The 26,159-nt window shown below is 33.3% G+C and overlaps 1 protein-coding gene across 1 annotated transcript in view; it reads right to left on the bottom strand.

Annotated features, from left to right (window-relative positions):
• Nucleotides 1–2,474: 2,474 nt before the first annotated feature.
• Nucleotides 2,475–26,159, bottom strand: part of Myo81F (Myosin 81F) — a 102,869-nt gene continuing 79,184 nt past the window's right edge. Inside the window, 17 exon segments of the mRNA XM_040727964.2 lie at nucleotides 2,475–3,331; nucleotides 3,392–3,595; nucleotides 3,648–3,887; nucleotides 4,020–4,496; nucleotides 4,557–4,864; nucleotides 4,928–5,581; nucleotides 5,650–5,977; nucleotides 6,082–6,280; nucleotides 6,345–6,715; nucleotides 6,777–7,935; nucleotides 8,028–8,069; nucleotides 8,131–8,592; nucleotides 8,650–8,682; nucleotides 8,684–9,264; nucleotides 9,326–9,451; nucleotides 10,813–11,220; nucleotides 12,643–13,052. Coding sequence (XP_040583898.1) covers nucleotides 3,227–3,331; nucleotides 3,392–3,595; nucleotides 3,648–3,887; nucleotides 4,020–4,496; nucleotides 4,557–4,864; nucleotides 4,928–5,581; nucleotides 5,650–5,977; nucleotides 6,082–6,280; nucleotides 6,345–6,715; nucleotides 6,777–7,935; nucleotides 8,028–8,069; nucleotides 8,131–8,592; nucleotides 8,650–8,682; nucleotides 8,684–9,264; nucleotides 9,326–9,451; nucleotides 10,813–11,220; nucleotides 12,643–13,052 — 6,107 coding nt within the window. The 3' untranslated portion in view covers nucleotides 2,475–3,226.

The raw sequence follows: 26,159 nt of genomic DNA, 5'->3' as shown, positions 1-26,159 counted from the left end.
CTCTTTTAATTCAAAGCTTCAATTTTTGAGGTGTTTCAATTTTGAACTTTGAGTGGACTATAAATCGATTTAGAGGTTTAAGATTAATAATCACTCTCCATCGTATTTTGTCTTTTCGTTTGACAGCAAAGGTGCTGGAACAAACCTTGGGACATAAGGATGAAAAATCCTAGACAGGGGTAATAGCACCTCCTTCTAAAAGAGATGAAACCTCCTTATTAATTGTTAAAGCCATGTCTTTGTCTAGAGTGGGGTTTCCATTATAATGCTCTTTTTAGGTCCCTGCCTAATAAATTGTAATTTGTAGCCTTCTTCAAATTATTCTTAATACAAATTTACTATTGCTTATTAATTTCCAATTGAACATACAAGGGTTAGTTTTTCCCGCCTTTATTGGATCATTAATTGGATTTATTTTATCAGATCAGGTAAAAGAAGAAAATAATAACTTCAAAATTTTTAACCGCGCTTAGTTTGTCACAAAAAGAGGAAAACTTTGAGAGCCAGATTGAGAATGTAAGAGAGAAACTCGTGAACCATAAAAGTAATTTAACTCACCTCTTTTGTTATAGTTAAAGCTCCAGTAATTCGGGGACTTTTGATCCCTTTGCTGGAAAGGTTTTGGACCTATGAGGTTGATGGAGCAGGTTGCCGGGGAGGATAGGGATTGAATTTGGAGTGTTTATTTTTAGGAACTGGCTTCTTCTTAGAAATTCCTTTACGCTCTTGACGGTAGAGGCGGCGTAAAGCATTTTCCTCGTCTTGTCGAAGGAGTCTTTCTTAGTGAAAACCGCCGATTTTATCTCTTGCTCTAGGGTGGCGGTTAATGCTCCTCTCCTGTAGCTGGTAATCAGGGACTCAATCCTTCTTTTGGCTTGTATGAGCTCCCAACCTCTTTTCTTACTTTCTCTGACAACCTTGTCAAGGTAAGAGATTGAATAGACACCCTTCCCAAGTCTGGCGGAGAGTTCAGCGTGTGAGCTTGCTAATAAATCCTTAGCCTCCCTTAAATCTAAGGTCAAGGAATCATTAGAGGTTTTTATGAGATTAGAAGACATTTTCAAAGCCTTGTTCAGCTCCTCATAGAGGGTAATGGAAGGTCTAAGGGGGTTCCTCCAGGTTTATGGAGGATGGCCCAACTGGTTAGGTTGGTCTCTGCCGCTAATCCAGATTAGCCTCCAGGATCTTTAACCTTTCATAATTCAATGAACTAAGGCCAAAATTGGCGATCATAAATACTTTAAAGTTGGAAGCGTTGAGTCTTGCTTCCGTTGAAAGAAGCTCTTTTTGAAAGAGTTCTAAAATCTTATCTGAAGGTGAGAAACTTAGGGGTTTCTCACCCACCCTTTCTCCAGTCTCAATTTCATTATTTGATGTTGGCGGCGGGCGTGGAGCTGTGTTTTCTTTTGATGAAAAAGCATTCACCATACCAGAATGGTAGTTGAAAAAGTTTTCCTTGTTCCAATCCATGTTTGGTAGAGCGAAGGCAAACATTGGGAAAAACATCACGGCTGGCGGAGTAGTCTGTGCCTGTGTTGATGACCCTGATGTCGATGGATTTGCGTCAGCACTTAAATTGTTCTGATTAGTCTCTGTCGATGTTCTTGGAGATACCGATTCCTGGGTAGGAGGATCCCTGATCCCCGTTGAGGTGTCATCAATAGAGCCGCAGGGATGATGTTTTTTTCTAATAAACAATCATCCACACAAAGTTGACAAGATAGCCCTCTTGATTGAGCAGGATCGAGAGAGACAGAGTTCCAAGAGTGGAAAATAAGCTTCTGGAGAGTGATAGAGCAAATTCAGTAAATATAAAAAGTAGATCACTGATTAAGAGATAGTCTAGCAAGATCACTTTACACACCATCTGGGATAGAGATAGTCTAAATTAGTTTGTCCTGATAAGATTCTTCTGTGATTTTCAGCTTCATAGGGAAGTCGAGATGGAGTCTACAAAGAATGAAAAAATCAGAAGATGTAAGATGAATTCAAGAAAGGAGCTATTCGCGAGTAATTAAATCTACTTAGAGAGTTAAAGTAGATACAGTAGAAAAATAAGAGGCTACCCACCATCTTAGGACAAGATCATCAATAAATATTCTTCTTTTTTTTTTATCGATGGAGTTTCTTCCATTTCTTCAAGCCTCAACTAAGACCAGGCCTATGATTCATAAACGTGCCACGATTCAATGAGTCCTTTCAAAATAGACTCATCATCCCAGATCCATGATTCATTTCTCCTTCTCCTAAAGTCATAATGTCTAAACAATACAAGATTCATGGACATCTCGAGACGTCCATGACAAGATTACAGATGACTTCTCTTTATCATTATTTCATCACCATTTTCTTTTTCTTCTTCTCCTAGCGATATAATTAATCTGATTGAGACACAACAGTATAGTTCGATCCGATATTTACAACCCTAGTTATTCATCATCTCAACAATAATAAATAAATAAAAAACAAGCGCATTTTCATAAATTAATTTATTTTATTTGTCTTTAAATATTTTTTTGTCAGATATTGATAAAATGAATAATAATTAATTAACGTTCATTAACTGAGATCAAAAAATACTATGATTTTTTCTTTTTTTTCTTCATAATTGTATGGAATATATGCTGTGTATATGTGGGTATGTATTTTATATATTTAGTTAAAACATTAGTTTAATCAATGGATTAAGAAAAAGGCGGCAAATAGTAAAAGGTAGTGTCAAAATAAAACAAATTTGAAAACCTATAAATTACTCAAAAATGACTTAGTCCAAATGAATAAAATAATAGGAATCAAACTTTGTTAAATAAAGTAAAAGCTATATGACTTAAGAAAGCTAATTACCAAAAATGAATTAAAAGGAAGGGAGACAAGTTGTATGTAGATTAGTGGGTTCAATTAACTTATCTCCAGTAGATACGAGGCAGTGAAATTTGCTTGAAATAATAATCTAATTTTCCACTTTTTAGAGCATTTTTAGTTTAGGTATAAATGTACATATCGTACATTGGAAATTCAAAAGGAAAAGCTTTTGGGGACTTAATAAATATGTAAAAAAAAACACGTTTTTTGCAGCTTTATACATATATAATATATATGTAAACTATTAGTAAATGAATGTGAGTAAAAAATATATATGAATGTTCATTCTTGATTATTAATAAATATCTTTCTCCGAGAGCTTAAGAATACCAATATAATTCTTGTAGTTGCTCCTACTAAATAATTATTCAATCACCATATCTACTATTTTTGGAAGTACGCCAGCAGTCTCATTTTTATGGTTTAAAACCTCAATATATTCTCTTATTAAATTAGCGATTTGGAATGCCTGAAATAATGAATTCGTAGAATATAATTACAAATTATTTGTCATATAAAATGAACATACCTGATTGGTATTTACTATTATTTTACTCTGCTTTTTATCACTCCCAGTTATAAGAAGCATGTGATTGAGCGAGGGAGTATAATCCAAGATAGATCCATATTCAAAGGATGTAAGAACATTTCTTGTTCGAAATTCCAATAAATGAACTCCTTTTTGATCTACGGCAAGCCAAAGTGTTTTGGGCCAATTGGATGTAAAAGATTGCTAGAAATTTGAATGTTAATAATGCATAATTTAGAATTACAAAAAATCTTACAGTAACATCAAATAAAGTCGCTTTGTGAAGGGGCCAACATTGAATCAGATTCAAAAACGCTTGTTTCGCCTCCTCTATGTTCATTGCTATCAAGGACTGATGATGCATGGCAACATGTTCTTTCTGAATGTTAACTAAATGACGAGGAGGAAGGCAATGTGTCATTACTTGCCGATAATCTCCTTCTCCAGAAGAATAGTCTCCTAGCTCGATTTGTGCTCGGAGCGCACAAAGCATTACCTAAAAAAAGTTATGATAATAAGAAATCAATTTATAATTAATGTTATTATTTATAGGGACAATCGAAATGTGATAATTATGTCAATTCCCCCATTTTTTAAATTATGCTACAAGTTATAATAGTTAACTTACAGCTTCCATATCTGTCACAGGGAATCGATCAGATCTCAAATCGCACAAAACTTGATAGTACAATAATTCCTTTTCAACAATATCCCTCAAGTCAATATATTCATCCAAGAAAAGATGTTTTTTGAAAAGGAACATGTGATGACGAGATTGTTTCGAAAGAGTTCCTCCTGCTGATCGATATTTTTCCCACTTAGACATAACATCTGCGACTTTTTCATCAGGAAGAAGACTACGCTCTTGAGCCCCAAGAACTTCATAAATAGCAAAACCCTGAGCTCCTTCACGAAGACCAATTTTTGCTTTGACTAGTTTCAGAACCTCTTCAGCCGTGGCACTTGGATCAAACTCAATTGCATGAAATTGTCCGTCCATAAAATGGAATCGGGCATATATGGGGCGACGATTTATTGTACATAAAATTTCCTGCTTTGAAGGAGGCCATTGGCGTCGTCGAGTTCCAAGCGTTTTGTGAAAGCACTTGAAATAAAAAATATTGATGATTATTAATGGCTGGAAGATACAAACGGAAATCTATACTTTTTCTGCAAATCTGGCATATTTTCCTTCCTCTGTAACAAAATCCGCTGAACATTTCTTGAGATGAGCCAATAAGTATTTTCTGACTAGTTTGTCCACAGGGAGAATGACAGAGCATGCCAAAGCAACCAGTGACCAATGTCTTAAATTAACCCTTGAGTTTGGTTCAGGATGATCTGTAGTTTGTTTGATGAGTTGAAGGAACAATTCGTTTACAAGACAGTCTTTCTTCATAGCTTTATCAAGCACGGATTGAATTAAAACAACATGGTCTTCCTCCTCTTTTGGTAGACCAGATAATCCTGGATCTATTCATAAAACGAAAGATTAAAAATCAAGGAATAAGATAATATCCAAAATATTTATTGCACCTTTATTGTTATTAGTTTGAGATAGCCCAGCATAAGTAAGAATCAAATTAAACACCTCGACTGCTTGAGCTTCATCACCTTCGGGCATAACCATAAGAGTTTGAGCTAATCCTGTCTTTGTAAACGCCCAATACGCATGCCCATATCCTTTGTAAATTTCTCCCTGCTCATTGGCAAGAGCTTCAGTCCTGAATTTTTCCAATTTCTTTGTACTCCATCTCCGCAATGTATTTTTAAAAAAATTATGGCCAGCGTCATCTCCCATATTGCAATACTTTTTAACAAACTCATTGTCAACAAGAGATCTTCTACAATTAACAACATTAGCATGAAGACGAAGGCGGTCTTCATTAGTTATTTGTTTAATGCGTCTTTTGTTTGCTCCAGAAGTTGCTGCCTCACGAATCCAATCAGCTAATGTTGGACAATATGCAGCAACTAGTGTTCCAATTGCAGTTTTGCGTTCAGTTTCAAAGACATAAAGTCTCTGTCTTTCAATATCAGACTTAAGAAGGTTCAAAGTAACTAAATTTTCAATAGGATCTAGAATGAGTGACTCAATTTCAGCATAAGGAAATTCGAACAGAATGAATTTGTCGTCGGGTTTTATCAAAAGAATACCGTCTGCATTTACTCCAATGACGATGTCATTACCTATGTATTTCAAAATAAAAATAAAGAAAATAGTCCCTTGGCATAGTCACAGATATAAAATAAATTACCATAAGACCAATATCCTCGATAGCAAGAAGGAAAAAATGTGCAGCCGTAGAGTGGATATTGCATAACACAGCTAAGATACCACACTTTAGCTACAACTTCTGCCTTTCCAGATCCATAATGTGTATGTGCTTCAGATAGAATAGGAATCCATTCACCGTCAGTGAGGAATCTAGCTTTTTTAATTCGTTGTGGTAAAAATCCATCAACGTCACGATACACTTCTTCTGGAGGTTGGTGGGCATATTTTTTGGGCTCTCCAAGTTGAACTTGGGCCTGGAGCCCTGCGAGTTGTAGAGCAACTTTTTCAGAAACTGGTAGATCATCGCACTATCGAAGTGATTATGAAAAAACAATTACATTATTAGTATATGATTAATATTTCACGATAAAAAGTCGTATTTTGTAAATAGTTATCTTCTCTGAGCTCTTACCTTAACAACACTATGTACAGCTTGAGCATAAAGCAAACTAACTTCGATAGGATCTGACGGAATTTCACGAGTATTAGTAAAGAGACGTTTTTTAAGAATGAATCTGTTATCTCCAGAGCCAAGATCGCGTTTCTTAAAAGAATTCCTGCGGGAAGGACTTAGTTTGTTTAGGGGCTGATTAGGCTGAGTTTGACTAGCTCTGAAATGTGAGTTAAGGAATATATTAGTAAAACATTAAATAAGGAAGAAAAGCTAAAACTTACAACTCCCATTCAGATATAATGTCATACAAATAATTATGTTGGGGAATATGAGAATCTCCATCATCAGGAAGGGATTGGTAAAGAGCCCAGCCTTCCAAAGACTGAAGACCAATTTTATCTGCTAATTTTTGTAAGACATCTTGAGCAGTGTCACAAGGATGTATGTCCAATGCTTTAGTTCTTCCATCCAGGAAAAAGAACCGGCAAACGATCGTGCCAAGACGTTTCATAGCAGTGATTTCAACAGTGGATGGAGGGTGTTTTCTCGTAGCAATTTGAATATGTCGACAATTATCAAGACACCATTCAACATACTGACGGCTTGAGCCAACAGCTTTATTAGATGAAATATTAAGAAACGACACAAAATACTGAAATGTATTATGAACAATAATATTGAGTATTTCGTTAGTTACATTATTACAAAAATACCTTAAAAAATGACTTGCTGGGAGGAAAAGCTACAACAACAAGACATAGGAGCAGCCAAATCCTTTCACACTGATCAGTATGTGGATTACCATTAATTTGTCGGACACATTGGACATAAATTTCATCTCGAAGTTCTTCTCGTTCTAGACCATGCCTGATTATGGTCTGGATCGCTGTTATCTCGTATTGGTCGCTTTTGAGGTCTCCTTTTGCTAGTTTGACTAAGTCCTTGAAAGTATTACATGCTATATTTACATTTTCTGGGTCAAACATATGAATATGAGAATTGGGAATAGAATTTCCTTTATAATACGCAATCATGCTGGATTTTGGAAGATATTCAAGGTTCTTTGATCGTTTAAGAGTTCCAACAATTGTTCCTTGAGGGGATTTTTCGTGATCATTAAAATAGTTCTCTGCAAATTCCAATAAATCATGATACTCCTCTTCGTCATGCTTATTATCAGGGCATTGACGGAAACCCCCATTTTCTTCAATTCTCTCTAGCTCTCTTCGTACTCTTTCCATTTTTCTTAGTTCTCGTTCTTCTTGTTTTGTGGTCTCTTTTTCTGAGAATCCGTACTCAGAACGTTCTTTATTTTTTTTAGGCCTATTTTCCTTGTACTCTGAATGTTCGATTAAATCGTCCTCACTACCAAGAGGCTCTGGCCGAGGCGTAATTGACTCATAGATGGGTTCTTTCGGTTTTTTATTTCTTTGTAGAGTTGACGTATTGTTATTGTTGTGAAAAGCATAGCCGTTTTGAACTGGTGGAGGTGGTGGAGGTCCCTCGGGTTCAGGTAAGGAGGGTTTGTAATTGACCATGGGATGACTAGATGCTGGAGGAGGTAATGGAGGAGGACTAGGCGTTCTACTTTCAGGTGGGGGAGGAGGTGGCGGTAATTCATCTATTTCCTCTTCCTTAATTGAGCATTGATCAATTTCGAGTTGGAGATCAGCCATTTGCTTATCGATTTCATCGAATATTATTGAGGCTCTATCTTGATTCTCAGATGATGATTTATTTGAAACAACTTCTCCTGAGAGAAAATTGAATAATTGATCGAGATCCACCACATTTTCAGAATGATTATCATGAAGTTTAGGATTAAGTTGATCTGCTAATTGAGAGAGCTTCATCATTTCATACTGAGCCTCACTAAAATCAAAAATATAAATATCATTAAAAGATGGGTAGGGAAGGAAATGAGATTTAAATTCAAACTTTGATATGAAATTCAATTATCTTACCCTTCGTCAATGTCAGCTAGAGATGCAAAACTATTCCTACGACTAAAAAGATCAAAAAATGGGGATTATGTATTTTTTTACGAAGTCATATTATAGGATTTACCTGAGAGTAAGCTCTTCACTCTTGTTGTCATTTTCTTCCATCTCTTTTCGTTTAGCTTCTTCTGCCAATGCCTTCACCTTTCGCTCTTCATCCAACTTTTCTTGCCTTCTACGCTCTTCTTCGACTCTTTTTGCCTCTCGAAGTGCCGCAGCAACTTCTCGAGCAAACATACCCCTCAAATGAGCCTGAATTATTAGAGCAGCACGACGCTTCTTAATAAATAATATTCGCAACTTCCATGTCAAATATCTCTCTTGTATTTTCTTTGCAGCATTTCGAATTTCAATATAAATCAGACGTTGTTTTTGACCTTTCCACGTCTTTTGTATCATTATAGCCCGGGTATTCAGAACCCAATTCCTTTTTTCCTCCAATGGTTCATGAACACAGCACCTCAAGAATATCTTATTTTTGCCGAGTTGCCATTCCATGGAAGGGAGCCCTTCCAATTGAATAAGTGCCCTAAAAAAAACAATTAGAAAACGTCCAGAGTTGGACTTAATGACAACTAAGACTTACTTGCAAGCATGTCGTTGATCAAGAGGTAATTTCTTTTTTTCTATGCAGACACTTATATCTTGATATAAATTCTTCAAATGGCATATGAATGGGAAATCCCTGTTTCCTTATTCTAATAATTTCCAGCATGCCCAAATATTTCAACTGGTCGAGTACAAGCTTAGAGTCATAATGATTCGACGCCTTTTCCATGTTTGGTTTGATACAACGAACATACCATGGATTTGTGGACTGTAAAACCTCCACAAGTACTTGAAGTTGAAGTCTAAAAGCATCGGAAACAGTTGGTTTAGCCTTATTGGTCATGACTCTTTTGACAGTTCCCTCAGCTTTGCTTACAGATTCTCCAAGTTGGGCTACCTTACTCAAAAGATCCTTGAATTCAACAAGCTCTTTAACGAATTCACATTTGGACTTTGCTAAAAAATCAAAAAACACATCTTGTTGGGAGTCTCTGTTTTTGTCAACAAATCCAGCAACTGAATAGGTAACTGTGCCAGCGTAGTGTCGAATTCCAAACTCTTTGTCCCATTTACGCCTATCATCACCTTTCACAAAATCTGGATGATAATCGAATTCAGATCTAATATTTGTCAGGTAAGCAGCATCACAACCCTAAAATAAACAATCATTATAGTGGTAACTTAAGCTATATTATGCCAAGTGTTCAATTTACCCCAGGCATGTGGCACTGTTCAGCTAAAAGTTTTAATATACACTTTGGAGGCTTTTCAATAAGTTCAACACAATGCGTATTATCTGTAAACGTAATGTGGGAAAATTGAATTTCTTCAACCCGGTACTGAAAGTAAAAACAAAATTAAGATTAAGTTTGGTATACAAAAATGTTTGAATGTATACACTGCAATTTAATCTAAGAGCATTACATTACAAATTAATATTTTTTACGTTCATTATAATGATCTTTGATCCATAATTTATAGGAGGCACCCGCATTATCTGGTTTCAAAACTGCGGAATTCGCATAACACGGTTTTTGGAATTATTCTGACTCACCGTATATTCCACTCATATCGCATTTTTTTTAATATGACCATAATAAATTATAAAAAACTATATATTGAGCTAAACAAGAATTTTTGTAGTTACTGATGGGTTCGTTGATACTATGCCTATATATTCATATTAAAGAAGTGTGTAATTTTCCATAGAGGGAAGGAGTGTAAGTTTTTATTTGATACCTAGACTTGAAACTTTTCACTTAACGTACAAACATCTGATTAAAAAGGTGGCCAAATAAATATTGGGTGAGTTCCGATTATTTAAATTTATTATAAATAAAATGTTTTTATCATGCTAACCATACTAAAAAAAAGAAAAAATTGTAAAAAGTAGACGGAAAAATAATTTTTCCCATTTTACGGGTTTAAGTACTAAAAGAGCCTCCATAATACGCGGGTTTTTCTTGTTCCAAAAAGCCGTGATAAGCGGGGACACCTTTATATTATTATTGTATAAAGCCTTTTCACTTGACGTCAAACTTGAGTATCTTGGAAATTTCGTGGGCCTAGACAAACAAGCTTTATAGCAATGAAAGTCATTTTTTCATCAATATTAAAGAAAATATTGAATGTTAAAATGGAACTAATAAATAAAAGGCGATTAGTTCTTGTTTTTATTAAAAATCTATGTCTCTAATGGATAGTTGCAATACGTATCAGTCACTAAAATGTGTTTAAAATATATTATTACAGCGTTATACAATCTTATTTCCTCATATAGATAAAAGTTAACTGTTAAAAAGGTAGGAATAAGATTTATTTATCTCATTATCCTACTTTTTTCGTCCCAAATGTACAAATCTAGCCATATTATGGGGATTTTCAGTAAATATTACTTTGACTTAATTAAAATCATGGTTAATCAATAATATCAAGTAGAGTTTAATGCAGGTTTTAAGTCTTTTTTTATTATTCACAAAGCCATTTGATTTAGTTGTATCAAGACTTATTGGAAATATGTCAATTTTATGTAGTAAAAATATCAATTAAGAGACCCCAAAATGGCGTCTCCTTCAATTATGAAAAAAATTATGACGTCAGTGAAAATCCTTCATAAAGGTTCATATATACATAAATGAATCAAAGATATTGTATGTAAAATAAATTATCGCGATGATACTTTGAAGATACGATTACATACCGCTTCTTGCTCTAGAGCAAATACGTAATGATTAAAGAATTTATGTAGTTTTTCATTCGTATAGTTAATGCATAATTGTTCAAAAGAGTTGGTATTGAAATTTTCAAATCCAAATATGTCTAAAATCCCAATGAACTGTGCCATATCCTTCCCAGGATTAGTACATTTATTTATGTGATTCACAAGCCATGCAAATGTTCTAGAGTAGAGAGCTTTGCTCATAGCATGACGATTTTCTCTAGCTTCTTGGTATTTTAAAGGGATTTCCGTCACATTTCCTCGTATGTTGATTTGTCTAAGAAGACTAACTTGTATAAGATCCTCTTTTAGCATTCCGAGAAGATATGCGACTTTTTCCAATATTATTCCATCCGCTTTTGTAATTTTAGCCTTCTCATTGTCGGTGTCCTAGAAAAAGAGAGCGCAATTAAAGATCGATTAATGATATGAAATAGATTTAACATAAAATATTAATTAATCAAAAATATCATGTTAACAATGAAAATCAAATATTGTTTTTAGCGATAAAGACATGTTAACACTTAAATATATTCATTTATAATTTAAGAAGTATAAATATATATTATATATATGGGTCAATCCATGCAAAATGATTACTTTTTATATATTTTTAAATCCGAATTTGATTAAACTATTATTTGAAAACTCAAAAATGGCATTTCAGATTCGTAACTCAATCTACTTCAAAGCTCCTTTTAATGATGATCTTGATCAAAAATCGTCTTGAAGACCCTTGTGCTTTGGATTGTAGTTTATAAAGCACTCATCTCTGATGAATGAATTTAGTACACCATTTGATATCTATTGAGTTATGCAACACCTTACTTTCAACAATTTTTGATTTATTCTGTTATAAAAAATTATTTGTGATCTTGATAATATTTTTTTACCTTAAATATATCTAACCTCATATACTTTGATTTTGATAAATCTTTTGTCAGAACAAGATAAAACTCATATTTGTAAAAATACAAAGTTATATCATAACGTTTTTCCGACTGATGTCTGACTTCCACCACGCTTCTTAATAGTGACGTCAAAGAGTATAATTATTGAGTAGCTATATATCACATTCATTCACTGTTACTATTAGAGTGTCGTTGGTATAATCTATGACGTCAAAATCTGTCCGTCTTGCCCCGCAGTCGGTACGTTACGTCAAATGAAAAATTCTAGCAAGTTCGATTACATGATGACATAGCCTTGTATTTCTTTTAACCTTTGATAAAAATAATAAATATCTTTAGAATAAAAGATTGAGAGAGCTAGGTCCATATGCTTGGGAGATATGTGAGGCTTAATTAGTTCATATAAATAAAATTTCATATATAACGGTTTTTAGAGTGGTAATTTATTTCTCAACCAAAGCCAATGGTTAACTTAAACCAGTTTTTTATGTAAGAAATAAATTCTAACATCAACCATTGATGTGTATGAATATTATCAAAATGTTATCAAAGGATATGATGTTTCAGATATTTTAGGTCAAATTCAACCATACTTTTTTATAAAAGAGAAAAAAATAATTATAATAAGTATTTGTTGCATAACTCTGTAGCTATCAAATGATGCATTATAATTTATATGCAATCATCAGATGAGTGGTTTATGAACTTCAATCCAAAATGCAAGGGTTTTCAACCCAATTTTTGATTAAATTAATCATGAAAAAGTGATCGATTGAGTTACAGATCTTAAATCTATTCTTTGAACTTTCAAATAATAGTTTATTTGACATACTAAATTTTATTCAATTCGAATTTTAAAAAAATAGAAATTTTCTACGTATCTAAAATAAAGATTTCTAACCTCAAATTCTAAATTTCCAAGCCAGAGTATAGCAGAAATCACAGAAAATATGCCATCAATTTTCTCCTTGGGGATTTGTACTACACCAAAGGCGAGTCTTAATGCATCAAATTTGGCAGCATCATCAACACCTTCGAGGCGAATACATCCAGAGACGTTGAGGTAGTTATACTTTGAAGCCGGTTCTATATGAAATCGAGTTGCAAGCTCAGAATCACGATAAGCTGCAGATGTCAGTTGATAAAATATATGATAGTTTCTTTCTTGTTCAGATTGAGTTGTGATTCTGGATTGTTCAAGGAGATAGTCTTGAATAACGCAACCTTTGATTTTATATTTTGAGTCAAAGCAAACTTGCATGAATCGTCCAAACCGGGAAGAATTATCATTTCGGATGGTTTTGGCATTTCCTGTAATTAATATATAGGCGTTAAACAGATGCTTTTTTAAGAAAAGGGGATTGGACAAAGTATGTATCCAATCAAATTCCTTATTATTTTGGAGTTTAAAAAAAAAAATTGTGAGGGTTTAAGCCCCCAAAGAACGCCTCCTTCTTAAAACAGCCTCTAGTGTTTGAGGTATAGTTGAATTTAGCCAAGTATATATATATTTAAACAAGTATGTATAGATGCATAACAAATAATAAAGATTATATTCATAGGCACTCAATCCAAAAAGTTAAAAAACCATTTTAGTCGTACCCTTAAGTAAATTTAATTATTTTATGAACATATTTAAAATATAGATATTATATTTAGTGCATCAACATAAAAATAACTTTTAACAAAAATACAAAAAATAAACAAAACCACATTTCGTTTTAATTAATATATACATACATACAGCCCAATATTTCATAGACATATTTGAGTCAGTTATAGGCTTAATATTCAAATTTGTGGAATTAATTAAGATGCTCAAGATTTTAGCTACAGTTTAAAACCTTTAGTTGATTGAAAATAATTATATTGGCCCCTTTCAAATCTCACAATTTATCATGCTATTATTGTGACGATAAATTCTGCTTACTTTAAGTGCAATTTGCAATATTGTTTTAAGATAAATAGTCGAAGAATATATAAGAAATACACACTCAAATCTTTGAAAAATCATTCTTGCTTGTTTTTGTGTTGACGGGCGACATATACAAACTAAGAAGATCCTTTTTATTTTAAAAAAACCATATAATGGCCTTTTTTGAAAAAAAGTTATTTAAAATCATTTTCTTAAAAAACTATAATTAAATAAAATATGGGGCAGATTGATTAAAAAAGACATTCCCCCTTTTCTAACAAGACCATAATAAAAATAAAATAAAACAATATCTCAATATATAAAACAAAGTTTGCCTGTATCAATGTATGTTTGAATAAAAAAAAACCTTTTTGATATAGTAAGTAACCATGTAGTTATATTAATGAAATCTCTCAGGGGTTTTGTATGTAGCATTGAGCGTGTATATAGTGATCCCTGGTGTATATCTTAAATATTTGTTTCATCTAAGAAATAACAAAGTAGTCATATTTATGAATTCTGGGAGGCCTTTTGTAAATAAAGCTCAGCCTGATAGTGCTCTAAAGACTAAAGAATTCATTGTCCCATCACATCATATTTTTTATTATTTTTTATCAAGCCGCTATTATTTATTATTCCCTTTTTGAAGAGAGAACATTGAGGTATTTATTCAGTAACCGTGTGATTGTGCTTATAAAAAATAAATATTAACTCATATGATTTATTGGGTAGCAATCTTCTAAATTAATACAGCAAAGTTTGTCTGTTTGACGACCCTAATAACTTCAGGCAATGCCAAGTACTAAAGAAAAAGAACATCTAAATTATCTCTAAGATCATACAAAATTTTGAATATTACTGCTAGTTTCCTATATAGAAAAGTAATTTGCTAAATATAACTAAAAATTTCATTAAAAAGACCTCCCGGTAAAAAATATATTATTTATCTCAAGAAATCAAAAAATTGTTGTGAAGAAAGAGTTTAAAATTTTTTCATTAACGTACATAACACCATGAATTACAATACTCATAGTTTATATTTTTTTTTAATATTTGAGAAGACCACCACAGAAGAAGGTTCTATGAATCAAGGTAACATTAACTTAATGGTGGAAATATATCAAATACTTTATCAAACAAACTAAACAAAGATATTTTTTAATTAATTAAATAAATATATACTGCAAAAGTTGGTTCAGTTTCAGCCTGGGATATTTTTTAAAGTCCTCTGGGTCTCTGTTTGGTCTTTTTGGAAAGAGAAATTCTTCTTTTCTAACGCTTCCGACTTCCTGATAGTATAGACGATAGTCCTGGAGACACCCAACTACTTGGAGTGCATGAATGGAAATTTGTTGAATCCCGTTCAAGTGTCATTTTCTCGACTTGAACGTAAGCTAGTTCAAGATTTTTTTTTTTTTTTAAATATATAATTTCAATAGCTCAACCTTCATTAATTATTGAATTATTAATTGTTCAGATTTCAATGGACCACCCAGGTAATAATATATTTCAATTCAAAACTTTGAATTAGAGTTTTAGGGATTATTCAACGACAAAAAACAACAACAGAGATTTGATAATTATTCTTTAATATTAAGAGTATCAAAGAAAAGAGCATTAAGAAAAGCAAAGAAAAGAAGCCATCAAAACCAATTAAAAATATTTTTAATTGCACAATGTAGTATATAGACATTTGACATAAAAAAGTTCAAAACAAACTTTATTAAACTGAATAAAAAGTCGTAGCATCGTCAAGGACCTGAGCATCGATCATAAAACCGTTTTGAACCATTTGCAGAAGGCCGGATACAAAAAGAGGAATTGTGTACCATCACAACAACACCAGGCCGCACACATCTTTGATGACGCGCCAAGAGCTCGGATGGGAAGTTCTTATGACTCCACCCTACAGTCCAGACCTGGCACCAAGTAACTAAAACTTCTTACTGTCTATGACCAACGCACTTGGGGCTACAAATTTGGCCTCAATAGAGGCCCGTGAAAAATTGGTTATCCGAGTTTTTTGCCAATAGGGACAAGGGCCTCCACAAGAAGGGCATTATGAAGTTGAATTATCATTGACAACAAGTTATTGAACAGAACAGAGTATTATACCTGGCTTAAATCGAATGAATAAAGTATTCAAATAAATCAAAAAATACGAAATTACTTTTTCCCCAACTTATTATTTAATTTATATATAATTGTATTATTTTGCTGCAAGACGGCGCCCCTCTCTGTTGCTTAGTTTGCAAACTAATATAAGTAAACAACGCTCATGGCCTATCAGAAAAGCTATTAAAATTGAATAAAATTAGTAAAGGCGTATTTTTAATAGATTTGTATCAATATTATTGTCAAAAAATGATTTTAATGAGAATTCAATATAGAATCTCTCTTAACTCTAATGGAAACAACATAAACTTTCCACGAATATACATACAGACATACAGTCAAGTGAATCATATAAATCCATTATATAATTTGTACCATACATAGATTGAGTGATTAATGATAAATGGCAGAATGAAAAGCCAAAAAATGTAATAGGCAACATAAAGAAAGTAACAGCGAAATAAAAAAATGCAAGGAGTAGTCCATTTATCAAATAGAGTAATACACACTCCATTATTTCGAGTAATATAAAAGTTGCAAAGTCATACTGTCATAAAATGCAAATAATTAGATTCATTTGGGACACATTGCCCCAAAAAAGATATACATACATATCTTCAAGAATAATGATGGCAGCTGTGGAAAATAAAACTATTCGAATAACAACTAAAAATATCTCCTCCTGTTCCAATCTCATATTTTTTTTACAAATAGAGCAAGAGCCATAATTGAAAATCACGATCAATGATACCCTGGTGATGCTAATAATACCTTGAAGAGAGAACATCTATGTATTAAGTATAACCACAAGTATGTGTGCTCATAAATGACAGAGCATAATACTGAGGATTAATTTGGAAGTTATATGTCCTAGTCGGACTCAGAGTAGAATTCAAGATCGACGAGGGAGAAATCCCCGTCTATGGTCATGCTAAATACAGATTCGAATTTTTTGTGAATTTCCTTGTTTTCATAGCCGTTGGAGTAAATTTAATGAAACGTCATAATAGCAAAGCGGCTCTCCTCCAAAAAATTCTTAAAAATATGACAATGAAAGATCGCATGCTTTTTGTAATTGCAAGCTGAATATATAGACTTTTTATTGTCCAAAGCTGTTATCATTCTTATTTTATTATTAAAGAATAAAATATATGTGTAAAGCAATCTCTGGTTCGTGAAAGTTAGGGAGTTATAAAGGGTAAGTACTTGTTGGATACGGAGTAGGATTTCTGTTTATTTCCTTCATATAATAGCTGCAAGGAGCTGATTTATTAAACGTCATGACAACTAAGCTACTCTCCTCACAAAAATTAGTAGGTTATATTATTTGAATATATTTGTTTACTATTGAAAATGAAGGTGTAAATGAAGTGATGTGGATCTGTTATTTTCTCCGAAAATAGTCAATCAAGATAATTGCTTATTTCAAATATAAAAATATATAGGTATATTTTTTTGCAAAACTATAAGATGTACCTTCACTGAATCTCATAAGATCAAGATAGACGCATGAAGGAGAAGATTAATAGTGTTCATGAATCATGCATGTAATTGTTAAAATGTTAATAAAGTAGACAAGCAATACATATACAGATATACCTATACATTTATAAGTATAGCCGTCAGCCCATATACGAGTATATGTGGGGTACAAATTGGAACCCAAATATGAGATGATGAATTTACTTGTGAGGATGATAACGTAATAATTAAATTTTTTTGGTCTAATTGGATGAAAATGAATTGATCAGTATTCTGAGACACATATAAAAGTCCAAATGCCCACGGGCATACAGGGTGAGCACTCAAAAATTAGAAAATTTTAAAATCGTTTTCATTTCTAGATATTTTTATTTTCTGCAATTTTTATAGCAAACTTTTGAAGCAAAAGTTAGTAGTTCAACAATTTTCTACACTTTTTATTTCATATGTCTCCCCTCCATTCTGAATGATGGCTTCAATACGGGGAAGAACGAAAGTACATCTGGCCTTGATGAAGTCGGAGGACAAGTTGTCCACTCCTAAGGGATCACGGCCTTCAGGGCATCGATATTCGATAGAGAAGTCTTGATCGGCTTGCCCTCCAAGTCACGCCAAACAGCAAAGTCCAAGGGACTCACATCGGGTGAGGACGAAGGACATAAGTCAGCCAGTTGGAAAGCAACTATGTTCTCCCTGCAGAAATGCTACAGCTTCCTGGACGTGAATGCCAGGGCCCCATATTAAGTAAACACATAGTTATACCTGGGGAACATGCTCATGGTACCTGACACCGACACCGACGACAATGACATGAGCTGGATATTTGGTCCTGAAGGTTCCCTCGACCTGAGGTCTTCATTCAGCCAAGAAGCGATCATTTCTCCTTTTCAGAACAGCGTTCACTGTGATCATCTTTTTTGTGGGATATCGACTTGTGCACAGAGGAGATCGCACACCCTCTGCCGTTTTGCTTGTTGCTCGGGCATTTTGGATCGCACAAAAACAACTCAAATATCAAATTGTAGCTTTTTATCAGTTCCTACAAATGGCGCCAAATACAAAATTTTAGAACTGAGGCTAGACCTCCTCGAAGAGGATTATAATTTTTGAGTCCTCACTCTGTTATACTTATAATGGATTTAATGAATCAAAATGAAATTATAATTATAAATATATTTATTACTAACGGTATTGCCCGACATTGCCCTGAGTGATCATACATCGAATAACATACAAGCTTCACTTTAATAATATAGAAGGTTAGAAATCCTTAGTGCCAATCTATTTTCATGAACACACTCACACATATTTACTTAATACTGATCAAGAATCAAATAATAATGATAACAACTAAGTAATTCATTTTGAATATTATGTGGTGAGCCAATTAGTACTTTAGTCTCTAGGCATTAAAGTACTCTCAACATATATCCTTCTTTTTTTCTTTTTAAATGGCACGCACGTTCGAGTAGACGTCGATTTACAGACAAACTTTCCATTTTAATAATGTAGAAAATAACTCCCTAACAAATCTTCAATATCACTCTCCATTTATCATGAGCAAACTCACACGTAGTTACTCAATACTCAGATGTTCTCTCCTTAAAATAACAGCTTGAGAAAATAAAAAAGATTATTCAGGTTGCCAACAACAACAAAAAAAAGGCTAAGAATTTACAACCCTAAGCATATGTTCTCCCCTTTTCTTTTCTAAATATAACGTTTGAGTAGAGATGGGATTTGAGTAAGAACACGAGGAGAAGGCTTGGGCGCAAACATATGGTATTATTAAATTAAAACCATCGTTAATATCAGCTACATGTTATATGATTTGAAGGGGAAAAATGAATTACCGTTATAAAGAGGAGAACCTTTTACATTTAAAATAGCATTAGAGCCGGAAAAATATTATAATTATATTTAAATCAATGTAAAGGGTGGCCCATCTAGCGGATAAATTTTCAACTACCACTTTTTTGACGTCTAACAACTGTAGTAACATTTTCATTGTGTCTAATATTTTGTAAAAGGTCTCCGGTTTACGAAATGATTAAGTTTACGCTCAAAGAAAATTGGGAAATACTGAAGACTTACATACAAAATGGAGTCTTCAAACCAAACTGCAAGAAAATTACGTCGGTCGAAATAAAGCACCTTCCAGGCAGTTTGTGGATAAATTTGTGAAGCATGTGCGTGAAAATGGTTCGTTAATGGATAAAACAACGCGTTACCGTGTTCGTCCAGTGCGTTCAATCGAAAACATTTCTGCTGTTGCCGAAAGCGAAAAAACGAGAAAACGAGCAAGGAGCTGCCGTTACGGTCAATGGTGAGCGCTATCGGGCCATGTTGGAAGATTTTTGTTTCCCCAAATGGAAAAGGAAGACATCGACGACATTTGGTTCCAACAGGATGGCGCTACGTGCCACACAGCCAATTTAGTAAAACTAGTCGATAGGCAACATTTGAAGCTCTACCATCCCTTTGGCCATTATAATTAGAGTATGTTCCTCCATCAACCAAAACAAAGATACATACTAAGACTAATTCGATAATTCTCAACTTCCCCTTTTTTAATTCGTATTCAATATACGTTTTCCCTTTTTCCGTTATTATAATATTTCGTTTTTTGGATTTTTAATTTCTTTGGTGCATTTTCGAATCCCATACTTTAAAAAACTTTAAGCCTCCGGGAATTGACCCTCTTCTATGAAAAAAAAATCATCTTATTTTTGAAAAAAAAAACAAAAAAACTTGCCCTCCACAGCCCTGGAATCTGGTGTGATCAGAATGAAACAAAGCTCTATGTACGTAACTCAGAACTTTGAACAACTTTTAGTTTATGTCTAAATTATTTATCTGTCTCCTTTTTTGAAATTTTGAAATTAATACCTTGTGGGTTTTTATATGCGGGCATACAATCATAATATTATATGATAGTACACACTCCTTACACTTTCCTTTTTTTTTTTTTTTTTTTTTAATATGAGCTTTAGGTACACATATTGTTGTTAAAAACAAGTTCTTAACTCTATACAGAACTATAGAGCTGTATAAAATATGATTTTACCTTGTAAAAGTTGATGCAGGCCACATGGTTGATAATAATTAAAGTTATAAATTCGGTAATCCGTAATTTGGCGGAAAACATTTAGCCGTCAGTAAATTTGATATTTCGTCTCTTGTAGATTTTTCCATACAACATATTCGCCGACTTTTTATCTTTATAAATAACTTAATATGTATAACTTGTACACAACGTAGATATATATATTAAACATGAATGTATTTATTTTTTTTCAAAAGAAACCAATAGTTATAATCAGAGTGGAATAGTGAGTCACTTTGATTTGTTTCCCTGAGTGGGTGTTTTTATCACCGATCATAAAATTCAACAATAAATAATAATACATATAGGTACTGAGTGCGTCCGTCAAAATGTCTGGTTGATTTATTTCATATTTGGTAACAAAATAGTCAAATATGTGGAGAATTTGTTAAATATTCTTTATTTAGAAACGATAAGGCTTCGTTGTTGAAAGTTTGATCTTTGACTAAAAAAAATAAACAGAAAGGAAAGGCAAAAAATGTTTGATTTTTTTTTTTTTGCAAATTTGGATATAAAGAGACAATCCCAAGATTGTTGGAGAGGAGGTATACTGTTGACCACTTTAATTCCCCAAACTTCAATTACTTGGACTATTTCTGTTTTACCGTTATTGAGGGAAATACTTATTCTGCATCTTATCCAAAAGTGGAATCCCTTTAAATATGTCATTACTAAGGAATATATCAAAAGTCCTGAGGATGCCATCATTGAGCCTACGTCAAGTATAAAACCATAGTCGAGGATTTGAGTAAAGCATTATGGACCGTCAACATAGAAGCAAGTTAGAATGATTTATTTCAAAATATGTGTATTCTTCAATAAAAATTATCGTCTATTTTCTATCCATAAATTATTGGGTGCTAAGGTACTAAACTATAGATAAGATTCTTGGGTATCTATACTTCTCCCACAAATTAGAATTTAAGTGTATAATAGACAAAAAATATGTCTATCAAATATTGGCCTGTAAGTAAAAATGCATCATGTATTAAAACTTGAATAAATTGCAAACAAATTAGCGTAGGGAAATGAAATATACATTTTTTGAAAGAGCAATCTTAAAGCCTACTTTTTACATCATACATTTTTTTGTAAACAAAGTAAGTTTTGTGATGTCGTTGAAGCAACATAGAGTGGCTAATTTTTCTACACGGGGCAGTTTCGGTCTATGAGGTTTAAAGATCAGGAAAACGTTTGATGCCGAAGCAACTATGAAATAAGCCTGGGAGTGGGTCTAAAACATTAATCGATCAGTGGAGTCAATGAGTGCCTTGGAAGACAATATTGAGGTAAATCTTCAAACCTCAATGCGTAAATTCTCAAAAAAGCACAACGTTACTGATCATAAATGCCGTGAAAGATATGGCCCTCAAATAGCAATGGTAAAGACCAAAAAATTCATAAATTCGATGAAGGATAATCTCTGGACCTGGATATTGTGACCTCCTTCCTCACCAGATCTGAACACACTTGAATATGGTATTTCGAGCGCCATTGAGGCCAAGACCTGTGTTGTCCTCCACAGAAATACTGTTGAGCTAAAGGCCTTTATTGAGTAAAATGGATGCCCATGTCTAATACGTATGTTATCAGAGCGTGAAAGGCTTCTGACCTCGTGTAGAAGGCTAAAGGTGGACATTAGAATTATAAGGAGTGAAGTTGTGCCTTTTCACTAGTTAATCAAATTCAAGGTGCTAACCTGTATCACGTTTGAGCTCTTGATGATTGTGCTAATTTTGTTCACTATCAAGCATGTTGTCTTACGCACACTCTACGTTTATAAGAAGTACAATAATAAATTGGGATTTAGGGTTTTCTTGATTTTTGTTTAAGACTGTTTTCGCGTTGACGCACCACATAAATAATAAATTTGCTTTAGAACTTATTTATTCAATTATCTTTTAACTTTCATGGTGATACGCCGATTAAATAAAAAGTTAAATGCCTTTAGGTTATATGACTGGACATTTCTGCGAACGCACTCTGTAGAGTATGAGTACATGATTTCATGGAAAAATATGTATACAATCACAAAAATTATGTTGAAAGCTGTAAAAGTATGTACACTGTACAGTTATATCCGGATTTACCTAATACAAAACAAGCATGTGTTGTTGTTGTTTTTTTCTTTGTTTTTTTGGGGAGGGGGGACTTGAATGACGAGCGAAAAAAATATCACATAATAATGGGTGTTTAAATCATTTCAAAGGTATACCTATGGGAGGTAACAAGTTACAAACAAATTATAGACATAGTATGTTGAATGATCTACAACTTACACAGTACATATATATATATATACTTATATATACAAAGGCAATGAAAAATGGGTCTCTAGGAATGACAAATCTTAGTACATACCATGTACATATTATATGGCTCGTCAACACAAAAGCAAGCTAGAGTGATTTTTCTCAAAATTAACTCTGGATTGAATTTGTGCTCTTCATCGTCCATTTTTACCAAATAATTATTCTTATTAATCCTTTGGGTGTGGCCCAAATTGCACTTAAAGTAGAAAAATTTGACAGTCATAACAAAAGAATAAGAAATTGATAGATTTTTATTTGAAAAACCACATTGGGGCCAAAATATGTCCCTTAAATCAATTATAGGTTCTAAAATATGTAAGACAACCCTCAAATTTATGAAGAAAAAAAAAAGAATATACATTTTTCTTTTATAAAAAAAAAATCATTCAATTACTGAGCAAACCCCTAATCCCAATAAAATTCGACATCCCCTATAAAGTACATATTTTATATTTGTGGCCCTTCAATACAAAAAGCAATCAAGAGGCTTTTCTGTGAATTACATTTGTATTCTTCGACGAATTAACGTCAATTTATATGAACAAATCCTTCCTTTGTACCCCTCGGCAGCGCCGCAAATTGCACTTAAAGCAACCAAAATTGATCTTCACAATGAGAAAAGGATAATTAGATTTGATTTATTTGAAAAGGACCATCATATCAGGGGCAATATAAGTCTATAAATCAAGTAAAATTCTTTGGTATCTTAACTCATCCCACAAATTTGATTAATCAGCCTATGAAATATTGGACTGTACGGGGTCGTACATTGCAATCTGAACATTTATTTACTAATCTAATAATTAATAAAGGTTGAGTGATTGAAATTAATTCATATTTTGTTATATTAAAACATAAACAATTAGCTATACAAATAAAACAAACCAAAGCTAGAGAGTTCAGCTTTGTTTTACATTCAAGTCGAGAAAATGACACTTGAACATGATCTACAAATTTTTTACATACAACCTCCAACAGTTAGGCGCCTAAAGGACTACCATCTACGCCGTCGGCAAGTCACAAATGCTGGAGAGGAAGAAGGGTTCTGTCAAAAAGGCCAAACTGGACCTGGAGGAGTATAAGAAAACAACCCAGGCCAAGCCCCTCAAGTCAATAATGTAAGCAAACTATGTAAACAATCTCGGGGTTTCACAGCCAACCGTCAAGAAAACTATCAAAAAAGTGTGTGAGAGGAGCCTTGTGATGGAGGAGAGCCTACTTACTTTTGATACCAACAATGAAAGAACCCTATCTCCTCCGTTGCAAGGCTCTTTTGAATGAGTCTTTTTAATTTATCTTTTATGTCAATTTTTGCCCCCCTCCCTAAAGTCCTGACACCAACCCCCTTGACTACACCTTTTTGGTGCATGTCGAGGGGAAGGCTTGTAGTCTCCGTCATCCAAACACCAAGGCCCTTAAAGTCACTGTCAGTCAGTACTCAACGACATGACTAAAGACTACATTTGGAGCGGTTATTAAGAGAGCTCATGCACACATCTATTTGTAGCATTAATTTTGTTGAAATTATATTATTAATTAATAAATTATATCTGGTTGAAGTTTAAAATTCAAAGTATTTAGATTTTAATGGACCACCCGGTATATATAGCAAAAAAACATATTAGGATTTTCTTCTTTTCTTGACTTTTGTTAAAACTGTTTTTATGGTGAAGTACCACATATGTCTGAATAAAAAGGTATAAGGGGGGAAGGGGACTTTTTTTTTTTTTTTTTTTCAATAGATAATAACATAAGAGCTTTAAAATTAGACAAACTATAAGTACGATTTAAACTAACGTCCATTAAAGTAACGGGGGGAAAAACACTGCTATGTATGTATGTAAATATAAAATAAAAATGCTGACAAAGAAAAAGTAACCATTTACAAGTTATTTCAATATTGAAATCCTCATCATTTTTTATAATTGCTTCTACATTATTAAATATACACAGTTGTGTTAGGGTTCGGTCGAAGTTTCCAAGACCGGTCTGAACCCGTTAAGATTTTTAACGAACCAAACTAATTCAGTTTAGATAAGTTTTGAAGAAAAATTTGCTGTGGATAGGTTTATTTAAAATTCAGGCTAGATCAATTCTATATATGGATTGATGATTATGTCAGTTGTGTTTCAAAATTGTAAACTTCCACATATGATAACGTTATATGAATTTGACAAATCAGGATAGGGAAAAAATTAACCTACATCGTGCGGTCGTTGTTTAACAACAAACTTTGTTGCTTTGGAGCTAGTCAGAAATGTTTGGGAGTCATTTTTTAAAAAATGACATCGATTCATCATGTATTTATTCCGCAATCGTGGAAAGGTAGAGTGCCTTCTTATAATCCACAAAGGACGATACAATGTTGAATATTGTATACTTATTAAACCATGTCATTTGTTTGGAGAGACAGGGAGGAACTAAAAGAGTCTGGAGGTGAAAAAGAATCTGTTCCATGCCAAAAAACAAAGAAAACGTTAATCTGGTTGTCAGAATTATTTTTTTTAAATAATTGAACCCATTATTTTGCCTCCAAGCTCACCGCCCCTCAACCCTTTAGACTTCTTTGAATGGGGTGCAGTTGAGCAACACGGCAACATATCCTCCTGCAATACAAAACCCGAGCTCATGTTCAGTATCCGGGAGGAATTACGGAATCTGCCAAAAGAAAACTGCTATACAAATCTGCTCCCGTTTCTGAGGTCGAGTTAAGTCTGTTATTGACGCCAAAGGCGATGGATATTGGAAAATATTTAGAAAAAAAAATGACTCAGCTTTCATTTGGCATTAGTTTTTCATTAGCAAATCGGATGATTAGTTTAGGAGAAAATCAATTTAAAAAAACAAAAACATGTGTTGGTAGTTAAATAGAGGTCGCATCCTGTATATATTGATACCAAAAAATCGGCTCACGATTTGAAAACGATTACATTTCAGTCTCCAGCAACAAGAAGCTGTGATGAGGGTGGAGGGTTAGAAAGGAAACAAACAAGGACATTGGCAAGATTGACTCCAATGTCGATCCTCAAGCCCAACAAGGATAACTCCGCAACAAAAAATCAGGGTTTCTCTCCGTCTTTTATGGGTACAAAAAAATGTTGTCTCCGGTTTTGTATATAATTTGATGACAATTCAGTAGATGAGGAATTAAATAACAAGTTTAAAAAAAGAAAATAACACTTTACAGTTCGCCAACTAGAAAAAACAGGCACTTGACTACATACAACTATAATCAGAGGTATAAAATATATCCTAGAACGCGGAACTGGCTTTTTCTAGTTGGGAATATGAGCAGGGCTTTTTTTTTTTATTTTCCAAAGCTGTTATAATTATAATTAAATTCTTGTAGGCAGAACATGTAAATATAAAGTAATAACCAGTGATAGATGATGATAGATGGAGAATAACAAGGATCCAGAGAGCGAAATATCGGTCCAAATCTCTATAGAAAATAATCTCTTAAGACCTTAGACCGAGTCTCAACACTA

Source organism: Lepeophtheirus salmonis, chromosome 2 (assembly GCF_016086655.4).
Source record: "Lepeophtheirus salmonis chromosome 2, UVic_Lsal_1.4, whole genome shotgun sequence".
Classification (NCBI taxonomy): Eukaryota; Metazoa; Arthropoda; class Copepoda; order Siphonostomatoida; family Caligidae; genus Lepeophtheirus; species Lepeophtheirus salmonis.
The sequence above is the reverse complement of the archived record's forward strand: the minus strand, read 5'-3'. Positions and strand labels throughout refer to the sequence as shown.